This window comes from Carassius auratus, chromosome 48 (genome assembly GCF_003368295.1).
Source record: "Carassius auratus strain Wakin chromosome 48, ASM336829v1, whole genome shotgun sequence".
In the NCBI taxonomy this organism is placed as follows: domain Eukaryota; kingdom Metazoa; phylum Chordata; class Actinopteri; order Cypriniformes; family Cyprinidae; genus Carassius; species Carassius auratus.
In genome coordinates, this window is record NC_039290.1 from 1,290,808 (window position 1) to 1,302,976 (window position 12,169).

General features: G+C 37.1%; 1 protein-coding gene across 5 annotated transcripts in view; it reads right to left on the bottom strand.

Annotated features, from left to right (window-relative positions):
* Nucleotides 1-11,703, bottom strand: part of LOC113065452 (formin-like protein 3) — a 37,480-nt gene extending 25,777 nt beyond the window's left edge. For 3 of the 5 annotated variants that reach the window (XM_026236696.1, XM_026236695.1, XM_026236694.1), the window contains exon 1: nt 11,161-11,703. In XM_026236696.1, the coding sequence (XP_026092481.1) occupies nt 11,161-11,274 (114 nt within the window). In that variant the 5' untranslated portion in view covers nt 11,275-11,703. The remainder of the gene's footprint in view (nt 1-11,160) is intronic. The other 2 variants (XM_026236697.1, XM_026236693.1) reach the window with 1 other exon arrangement.
* Between the last annotated feature and the right edge of the window lie 466 nt (nt 11,704-12,169).

Here is a 12,169-nt window from a genome sequence, read left to right on the forward strand (position 1 = left end):
AGCGCAGGCAAGCATACATATATTTACAACATCCAAGCAAAATATTTGTACAAAAGTTTATGAAGACAAACATAATTTTTCTTTATAATAGCATGCACTTATAAATCATTAACAACAAGACCAGGGACATGTATTAATAAAGAAAATAAGGTAAATTTCGATTTCATGTTGAAAGCAGCACAAAAACGCTCTTCTTCCCTATTCTGAAGTGGTCAAATATTGGTCTTCACCAGGGGAACAGCTATGGCATGTTTGAAAGAGGGCCACACACTTTTACAGCCTTATTTGGCTGGTTCTCTGTCCGCTCCGAGAGGGCAGTGGGAGTTCATGTGAGCCGAAATTCTTAGCTGCATTTATACACACAAACAATGCAAATATGTTTTTCGCCCATGTACAGCTCCAAGCGCCTGCTCCCATGCCTGAGACTAGACTCTGGGAGACATCCAACATAAACTCCTCCGAAAGCCCACTTAAATCTGCAAGCTTAATATAATTTAAACCATAAAGCCAATAAGAGTGATTTACAAACTGATCTAAACTGTTAAGTCAACAGGTAGAGTCTCCTCCCTGAATCCGTTTGATGAGTTTCAATGGCAGTCTACTGTAGTACAGGAAAAATGAAGGGGAAGTCTGGGATCTCATATCCTTTTAATGAATCTAGCATATGTCAGCAGAGCAGAGCGCCAGACACATACCGTCTCCCCATCTGACCGTCTCCCTCTTTCAGCTACTGAGCTCTTCCTAATCGGTCCCCAGGAGCCGAGCGTCAACGTAAGACCTGAGGAATGCACACGGACCCTGCCAGGTATAGTGGACTGTAAGTTTGAATGGGAAACAATAACTCTTACTGTACGTCACTCTGGCCTGCTAAAGCTATTTTTCCTCTCATTCTTCCAAATATTTTGGCACTGAAAAGTGTGTCAGTATTAAAGTACAGTCAATATTAAAACAGTAAAACATTACCACTTTTCCAAAAAATGTTCCTTACTAAAAAAAAGCCCAGCTTCATTGCATTAAACCCAAGCAATCTGAATATTACTACATGAAGCCTGGTCGAGACAACAGAATACTTGTTTTCTCCCTTTTTGTGCTATATTAATGTGCAGCTTTAACTGATGCGCACAAAAACACACAGACAGAGAGAAAGATCTGTAAAGTTGTAAGGAACAAAGTGAACAATAAATAAATTATTCTCTCCCAAAAGAAAAAAAAAATCATCTCTGAACAGCCGAAACAAGTCGCCAGTAATTTAAATCCCACTTCCCTGATGGCTACACATCACGGGTGACACATCTGCATAATGCCCGTCTATGTTCTACATTGGCCCGCCCTCAAACACTGTAGTTTGTTCCTGTGGTTAAACTCATATCGAGAAGACGCTGTGTCCAACGCTGTGAAAGTAGATTCATCTTATTTTCACTTCTGAAAGACGAGGCTGTAAAGAATCAGTGGTTAAAATTCACAGCAGTACAACCCCAATCATTTTCCATCCTGACAATTGCTTCTTTAATCTCATGATTCATAATACGCTTGCTCATGAAAGATGGATCAGTACCTGGTTTATTTGGACCAGCTGGCTCCACTGAATCACAATCTATTTGTATTATAAACAATAGATGTTAATATTTTCTATCAAGCGCTGAAACTATGGAACTATGGCAATGGGCATATCATTTCCAAAACGTAGACCAACCACAACAGGCCGGGCCATCTGACCAATCAGAGCAGAGTACGCTAATGGGAAGGAGGGGTTTAGAGAGACTTAATCTTAGAACTGCTTCAAACGATTAACTGGGAAATGAGGTGATATTAAATGCATATTTTGAGAAAACTGAAGTGTTTTTTGACGTTGCAAAAATGTAAACGTATTGTAGGAGACTCCCAAAACAATATTAGGAATGTTAAAAATTACATAATAAGAGCATGCTAAGAAACAATCCTTAAATAATCCTATAACTTAATAACCTTCTATAATATTGAACAGGTCATTACAGAACCAAATTTATTATTTTTATTAAAATATATTCATTTTAAAATATAATTTAATAATATATGTTTATTATAATAATACATGGATTAATTTCTTTTTACATCTATATTTATGTCAAAGGACATACATGGACCACCTGCTTAAAAAACCCAGGCCCTATGACAAACCTGGAAGAATGACAGAATCTAACTGAAAGAATTACCATTACCAATGACATCACTATCACATGTAAATGTGAAATATTTGTATCATAGTATAGTTAATGGGTGAATTCCCGTGTTTAACAAAACCACATCAACTCAAACTCTTGAAGCTACTGTTCCTCTTATTCTTCGAACCAGCGTACAATACAAGAAAAAAGGGTTTCACGTGGCCAGGGGGATTTCCAACTTTAATTTATTTGTATTTTTTTAAGTAACAGTTTACTCTAACCAAAAGATTGCTGGTGGGAACGAAAGTTGAGATCTACAGAAGGTCAGGGCTTTTTTTTAAGGCTAGTCTTCTGGCAATGAACAAGAAAAAATGGAGTGTGAGAAAATGTTGTCCTCCATTCATCGCGCTGACACCTAATCTCCCAAACCTTACCAGTAACCTGAACCAGGCAATCACAACAAAGCAAATCCACAAAACACAAACGTCTCATCCAGCACAACACAGAAAGAGACTGAGGTGGATGTACTAGTGACCTGCCCCCCATCCCCCACCAGATGTTTACATAAGAAACACAAACAATCCCCATTCCAAACCATCCAGGATTTAGGCTAAATATAATATGTAAAACATTTTTAATAAATTATATATAATAAACTATAATAAATAAATACATTTTAAATCAATGAAATATATCATTAATTTAAAATAAAATAAAAATAATAAGCTAATAATAATAATTTGAAAAATGTTTATATGAATACACGCATTAAAATAACAATAAATCATTATCATAATTTTAAAAAATAGCTACTTATAAAAATGTTTTAAATAAAAATAATTATAATTAAAATAATAACTATTAATTATAATTACGTACATAAAAAATGATGATATCTAATGACCATATAACCAAATTTCACTGCAGATTCTGTTTAAAAGGCCAAAGACATACGACTGTAATCAGAAGTGAAAAGAGAATGAACTTGCTCACTGAAAGTAAAACTAATAATTTAACTTCAGCTCTTCAGAAATTAGAACATTAAAAATGCTTTGCATATGAAACTTCCCACTCAAATTAACACAAAGGGTTAACTGGTAAACATGAACACTTTAAAGTCCTATAACATCATGCTGATGGGGCCATTAACACCTCAATGATCTACAGCTGTGGTGTGCCTCTGGCATAATAGTGCACTATGCTCTTCTCCACCAAGAGAATCCCTGGGGCTCTGAGCAGCTCAACATTATGTCCGCCACAAATCATTAACAAACACATTTCCTTTTAGAAAAGTTCAGAAGCTTACAAGGACAGCCTGACATTCTTACATAAAACCACAAAAATGTTTTGGTTTAAGCATTCTGTGTGAAAGTGAGTTCTCGAACCTTAATTTAAGAAATACTGTATACAATACTTAGAATTGTTTGTTGTCAAAAGGTGTGATTTCAGGAACTACTGAAGATCATGATGAGGCTTCCAGATGTGACGTTGCAGACTTCCTTTCTACGAAACCCCGCACATGACATGCAAGGAACAATAAATAAATCGTGTGCACAATTTACTACTTCGTTCCCTCGATGTACTAAAATGCGCAGGCGATTACTATTAAGTTCCCTTGATTTGCTAAATTTCTTCTTTCAGACAAATCCAATTGAAGTTATATTAAAAAGTCCTCTCCCTTCCAAGCTTTATAACGGCAGTGACTGGGTGTTATTTTTCAATAGTCCAAAAGAAGTCCAATAAAGTGCATCCATCCTTCATAAAGGATGTGTCCCATATGGCTCTGGGGGGTGAATAAAGGCCTCCTGAAGCGAATCATTGCTTTTTTGTAAGAATATTATCCATATTTAAAACTTTATGAACAGTAATCTCTTAGTTTCCATTATCTAATGTACATGCACTCACAATAGAATGCCGCTCAGGTGGATGATTAGTGGAAGCTAGTGATTACTGGATATTTTTCTTACAAAAATGCATTGATTTGCTTCAGGAGATCCTTATTAACCCCCCGAAGCCATGTGGGACACTTTTTAAGATGGATGGATGCACTTTATTGAACTATAAAGCTCGGAAGACCCAGGATTTTTTTTTTTATATAACTCTGATTGTATTTGTCTTAATGAAGAAAGTGATACACCTAGGATGACTTTAGGGTGGGTAAACCATGGGGTAGTTTTAATTTTTGGGTGAACTATCCCTTTGAATGCTCTTAAATGGTGTCATGATCGAACACATCTCAGGTATTAAATATGAGCAGGATTAATTCTAACCATGAGAATCAGATCCAGAGTCAGAACTGAGCTTGTGTGGTGCTATAAATATAAACATTCTGCAAAAATAATTTATAGTGAATCAGAGGTTCTGGCTGACACTTAAATAGAGGATGTCCTGTTTGTGTCTTAAGTCGACCACACAGGAGATGGAAAGGAACAGGGTCATAATGGATATACAGAGAACAACAGGAATGGGAGCACAGGAGACAGCTTCATTTTGACATCCAAACATATACAACTGCACACACTCTTGAACACATATTAGGGCTGCACGGTTATAACGAAAATCACAATGTCAATTATTTCCTTGAAACTGTAAATGCGATTATTAATTACGATTATCACAATTTGTAATGAATGATGTTTGTACCATTGTTTGAAGCGATTTCCCGGCATATTTTTTTATGAAAATAAACAAGCTGAAAACACACACACACAAAAATCTAATTGCAGAACTTAGTTTCACCTATATGTGTCATATTATTTAACATTCAGCAGTAGGGGGTCTATCCAGGAAAATGCCATAGACGTTCCAAATGTTGCCAGCATGGAATAGTGGAACTTGGTTTGAAGAATCCTGAAGAAAGTTAAACACAATGTCTAGCTAAGGAGGCCAGCAGGACCACCGCCTGTGTCATGATGGTGTGGTGAGTAAATCCACCCTGAGATAATAATAATGGTGAATTCTAGCACAGAGTCACCACCCACTCAGTCCTGCCAACCTTAAAATACATGGAACAACAGGAGTACACTTTTTCTGAACGTGAGCCTGAGAAAATGAGCAAAAAAAGAAGTTTGTGTGCAGAAGTGGCATTTCTCTGCAAGTAAGAACTGTTGCGGCAGTTCCTCAAGCTCTATAGTAAAAGAAATGTGCACAAAGGTTTTAGGGGGAGAGGCCCTTGCTCTAAAACAACACACACGCACAGAGCCTCCATTGTGCTGGAGAGGAAACCACTGCTCAGAATGGACCCTCAGCACAGCTGCAAGAGAGCAGCATGACCCCCACACCACACACACACACACACACCAACAGCCATTTCACGAGTTCACCCTTACATCTAATCTGAAGGCAAATAGTAGGCATATTTTGGCGTGCTGTCCTGGGGGAGGGGTCCGGGCCCGGAGCATAGCCCGAACCCAAATAACTCCCCCTATCCCAATTTGGGATAAATAGATTAGAAGTGAGGAGTTGGGGTGGAGGAGGGTTGCCGAAAAACTGTCGTGGGACAGGAGGTAGGAAGACTGGATATATATACGCGTGCGTGCTATAAGATGATTAGCTAAACGAGATGCACCTGTACCAAATTGGATGATTATCTGATCGTGCTTCTCCCGAACTTTGTTAATAAAACCACATGTAAATCTAAAATTACATATATTGTTCAACATATTGCAAATAACATATTGCATGGCAGCCACACAAAAAAATACCGAAATATTTAAATTGATGCTTTTGACAATCCTACAAATCATTGGAACAAGTTTACTTGAGAAGCAACACTGCATGAGAAATTAAGTTTTCAGAGAATATATATTGATTTAACAGCATTTTCCTTACCCCACTGATAAATAGTTCTTTTGTTTTTATTGTAAGCGTAAACTTCGTGAAATTCTGTTAGATTCATGCTTAAAACAAGAAAGAAAATAATATATGAAAAAATATGTATATTTTTCACTATATACCATTTTTCTTGTTTTCTCCTCTTTAATTGTTTTTCTAAAATTGGTTTAGCAAGGTTTATGCTTACAACAAGAAAAATAAAGTAAAGTGTATTTTTGTCTTACTGCACTGGCAGACTGTGTTTTTTCTTGTTACCACTTAAAAAGTGTTAACGCTGATATTTACCTTTTTGTGAAATTTAACCTCTGCAATTCTGTAATGAATTGAACAAATACCCATTTAACAACTATAAAGAATGAGTTACACCCGATATAATAAATTCACCTTAAATTCACATCACAACACAAAAACCTGTCTGACCTGAATGCACACGAGTCTGCATGCATGTGAGTCTGTGTTTTTGTGTAGGACAAGGATGCCTACAGAGAGGAGCCTCAGACATCCCATCTCAAACACTGTGATGGGGGCCATTGGAGAGACAGATGTACACTCCCACAGCATGAATCTGAGGCTCAGCAAACAAACAATGGCCGATTCCACCCCACCTGCAGGCTTTTTAGAAGCGCTTGGGCCTGAAAGCAGGCTGACCAAACACACAGAGCAGATCAACGAAGCACGGGCCCAACTAATGAAAATGATTTAGGTTTAATGTCCCATAAACAGGGGCCACAGCTTGACTCCATTAGTTCCACCTGAGTGACATCTATCAAATACTGTGACATGACAGACAGCACAGTGTCAGGGGTCACACTGACAAGAATCGGGGCTGGAAGGGTCACAGTGTTGCCTCTTCCTGTGTGGCAAAGCTCACACTTAAACACTCACACACAACATAAAGCTCTTTGAATCGCAAAAAGTAGTTTACTATGATAGCCAAGACCAAAATCTCTTTTAGTGTCTACTTCAAAGGAGATAAACAAGAAAACAAGCCCAGCAGACTTTGAAACAAGCCCACAGTACGACATTCTGCTAAAAGTGTTGGTAAAGTCATTACAACGGAGCATAGTGGCAGACCGCCAGTTCAAAGGGAATTTTCCCTCTCTAAAGTTCTCCCGTGGCTTTAACCAAGAGCAGACCGCAGGAATCCGCCGCGGTGCAGTCGAGCGGGAGCACTTTGAAAGAGGATATCACACACACATCTACTCCTGCTCCATTGCTGCACCTCTGGAAATGTGTGTGTGTTTTTTTTTTAATTACACCTCCTGTCTCTTTAACAAAACAGAGGCCCATATGGAGAAGTTTAGCTAGGAAGCCAGACCCCAACTTCAGTTTCAGACACAGAGTGAGGCGTGAGAGTGTCCCATTACCATAAAATATTCCATATGGATGTAGGGTTCCACCTACATTGTTTAAAGCTGCACTACAGAAGTTAAAATGGACAAAAACCCATTATACAGGAGCATGCCTACAATAACAATTCATTTTTTTGAGCTGCCAGGTCAGATTTGTTGGGAAATTACAGGTTTATGCTGTTCCCCTTGCACCTTTTTTCCCCCTTTTACTGACATGTGTGATGTAGAAAAAAACTTGTGAAATAAATACATTTTTCATTTACAGTTCCAAAGTTCCACAATGCACGTTTACAGTTTATATGAAACACAAGAAGTGCTGTTATTTTTAACTAAAACTATTTAAAAAAAAAACAATTCGGAATTTAAAATAAAATAAATGATAAATATTAGCTGAGAAATAAATAAATAAAAAGCTTAAAATAAAAATTTGAAATGTTGCTTTCCCAAGAAAATGAAATAAATGTTTATTACTTAAAATGTAAGTACTAAAATTATTAAAACTGAAATATTTTTTTTTTAAATATATATATATATATATTATAATATATCTAATAAAAATGATGAATAAAGCAAAGAGCAAAATTACTAAAATAACTAAAATGAAAATATAAATAAGATGTATTTTTGATTGACTTACAGTATGTAATTTGGATTGAAAAATAACCTTTAATGAGGAAAAAAATATCAATCGAGATTACAGATCACAGATTGCAAATTGATTGGATCTGGAAAAGCCAGAATGTCAGCCAAAAAGATTTGGAGCCTAAATTTAGATGAAGATTATGTACACAAACATTTTTATTTGCAAAAAACATGTGTCGATGAATCATGCACAATAAGACCAGGTGCCCATTCTTAGTATGTGGCTAACTCAGTTAGCTGGATTTGATTGTTGACGGTTTGGCAAAATCTTGGATTATTTGGTTCTTCAACGCTCTTCCCGGAGTTGCTGTCATAGCAACAGGTCCATAAACTTAAACCTGCTCTGGAGCAGTCTTATTTCATGTAAACAGGATTAGATTGCATTTATTTAAGTGCAATTTAAACATTTACATTTTATATCTGTCCCAGCCACTGCTATTCTATTACAAGTGTACCCTACTAATCCGGGGACAATCATTTAAAATAATAATAATTGAAAAATTCATTTGAAAATAATAATGTATTATTGTGTAATTGTGTAATACAATAGACACAGCCAGTTTTATTCATTGAAAGATTTATTTGTGATAAAATAATGACTTTATTGCTGATTGTGTTTCGGGTATCAATACATCTGCCCTTTCCAGGGAACACAGGAACGCGCAGTAATCTTAGACAACTTAATCCAGATATTTTAATCAAATCCAAAAATTCGTCTGAAGAACCAAATTAGCCAGAGATCAGTTATCACCGTTAGAAGATCTGGCATCTGTCAAATCATCTCAGATGTATTAATCGAGGTAAGAAGAACGGGCCCCAGGAACGGATTAGGAAAGTAAACAGAGTTCATGTTGACTTTAACACACCCACTTCATAAGCTTCCAAAAAATAATTTTTTAAACCTTTTAAAGGGATAGTTGATCCAAAAAAATTACATTCTGTCATCATTTACTTACCCTGAAGTGTGTACAAGACAGAATTTTAATTTTCAGGAATCAAGTGAACTATCCTTTATTAAGTCTTCCTGAAATCACATACATATTCAGTCATGATGATGCTACTTTGAATAAAAAAATATATAACCTTCAGTCTGAAGGCTGCATGACCAAAACAAACCAATGCAATAGTCAGTTGAGATTATCAAGAAAGCCAGTAGCCAAACTCTCCACGGACCAGTGGAAAGTCGGTGGAGACAATGCAATGGCATTTCACAAACGAGGGAAAAATGTCAAGCGGCTGTTTCCAGCCGCAGAAAGCTGAGATGACGCGAAGTCTGAATCAGCCAGACAAGGGAAAAAGAGCAAAACGCTGCATAAAGCACATGTGCTCTTTTGGGCTTGAACCGTGAGTTTTATTGGAGGGCCACATGAAGTTGTCTGATGTAACCCAGGTGTCTCATCCCCTGATCCATCACCACGCACAGCCCACCCTCCTGTGTGCTAAGCTTCTGTTAAAGTCATCAATGCATGATTTTTACTGCACTGCCACAGCCTACATCTATGACATCATGATGCGCTACCCGTCTGAGAGCGTGTGTGCATCTGAGGGAGGGGAAATGGTACGAGCAGACACAACCTCACACCATACACAGTAAAACACAGGAAATCAGAGGCGCAAATGAAGGAAGTTGAGTCACGTCACTGATTGTATAATGTATGCTGTCAGGAACGTTATAAATGTAAAAGGGAGCCTGTCAGAATATAATTTTTCCTATTCATTATATATATGTTTTTGTTCAGGCTGCACTCACTGATACATCTTTTACAGAAGATACACTTTCAACCTGTGTGACTCTAATCAGTAACATGGCATGAAGTCGAAGGCCTCTTTTCCTGAGTGGAGAGCTCTCTACCAGACACACACTTTGATGTTCCTTTATCTGTCAAGCAGGACAGACAGAGGCCAGCACTTGCTGTCATTCGATAACAGCAGTGAATCACAAATGTTCCTCAAAATGTTATGCTTTCCCACAAAGTAAAAGCAGGCAGAGGAAATCTGTCCGAAAGCAGGCAGAAGACTGCCTTTAAGGCTCAAAAACTGACTTTGGATCCACCCTGGGATGGTCAGTCTTTCCATCATCAGTCCAGTATGGAAAGGATGATGTCATTTTGTGGCTAAACTAGAACTCTTTGATCAATAAATCAAAAATTCTAAATAAATTCTGTAAGAGAATGTAGGCAACAACTGACTAGCAACCACATACTGCCCTCATTAGAAAACGGTTTTAATTTGTGCATTATATATATAAAAAAACTCATAGCATATCCTAACTAAGTCTGTTTGTACATTTATAAAGAATAAAATTAATTTAGTATCTACTAATCTGTTTTTAACTCGCAAACGCAAATCAACAGTTGGTTAACAAAGTCTAAAAAAACTACAAAGACAGATGTTTCCAAATGTTACGATGTTATGATTCAGTTACTATATTACATAAACAAGCCTGATTGCCTCATAATGTCAGATTCACAATGACAGATGAGTGTGTATTAAGTGTGTGTTCAACACAAATGTCTGCTCAGAGGCAACAGTAGGCGCGAGAGAGAGAGAGAGAGAGAGCGAGAGAGAGAGAGAGAGAGAGCGAGAGAGCAAGAGAGAGGCGGATCATTCGTAGGAGTTTTGGGGGAATTCAGAAAATGCTGTGCTCTATGAGGAGATGAATTATATTAAACCCCTCACAAAATCACACTCTTTGACTGTATGTCAATTTACTAAACAAAACGTTTGGGATGTAAAGTGAAGTCTGTGCTTGTTTCACCCTCGTGCGAAATGTCACATCATTTATCAGCGCTCGTGAAGCTTCAGAGACAAAAGGACCGAGGAAAAGCGTGCGAGTAACAAAATGGGGGTGAAACATTTGAGAAAGCCATAAAGTTTCTGACATACGGAGCATATCAAAGAAATGTCAACACGTCCCTTTCGCTCATCTGTGCCATGTGTTTATCTGTTGATCACTGTGAAGTCTGAGATGCTAAACAATACCGTTAGGAACACTGGAGAAAACAGTTATTTTAAATGAAGTTAATTGTGAAGGAAATATGTTATGATTTCATGTAAGTACAGGCTGTACATCAGTAAAAATAAACTTGATATAAAGTCAGTATTTTAAACGCGCAGGTTTTAAAATACTTCAAAAGTAAAAATACACGATATATTGTATGTTTAGATATAAAACTAGCTCATATACTCACCAAAACAATGGCAAATCTTTCTTCCAGCTCTGTTGGCTCAGGCATGGGAACTTTCATTGGCATTAAATGATGCTTCATCTCAGATTGCCCGTCCACACTCTCAATATTCCCCATATTTTACTTTTATAATGTCGTCCAGACGCGGTGTCTAATTCACCTTTATAAATCCAATATACATCCAATACGTGCGATCACATTCCACTTTTGTTTGGTTTTCGTAAAAAAAAAAAAAAATTAAAAATGATGTAGTGATCCGATTCAGAACCGATTCCAATTCCTAATTTAAAGAAGATATATCTAATGTGTTTAAAATCATCTAATTGAATAAAAAAAGTATCACTCTTAAGTCCTCTTGAAAAGTACTGTATGGCAGATGTCTGGACAATCCATGTCAAGCAGCCAGTCCTCGTATTTCTTCTTTTTCTGTTGTCTAGTTTCTCTTGGTAATGCTGTAGATTTTTGTTTATGTTGTATTTTGGGTAATCCCGATTAGTGCTCATCTGTTAACTCACTGCACCCACAATGAAAACTATCGACATGCTACTGATCCCACCCTCTAATAAACCCTATGAATAAACCTCCTACACATCAGTCGCGATAAGTTCCCAATAACTCTCTGTCGCCACCTTCAGGCGAAAACTGGAATTATCAATAGATTAAAATCCCAGCAGCCCCCGCTGTTGCATTTTAATTTTTTTTTTATCCATGACTGTTTGTTTAGCTGAGCTTACTACAATTTTCTTTCGAGACAGTGGATATCACAACTGATTATTTTTCTGAACATAATTGGCTTATTCATTGTGAATAAAGAAACGGAATTATTTAAATATAAATGTACCGAATGCTGGTTGAAACGCACCATCTAAAAATATAAATCAAATCACTGTTTAAAGTGCAAATGGCATATTTATTAAAACTGCAATACAGGCTGTGGTCAATAGGGTGCAGAAGCACTACATTTCAATGTCAAAAACATATCTCTTTTCCTCCTTTCATCTTTCTCAGCAGG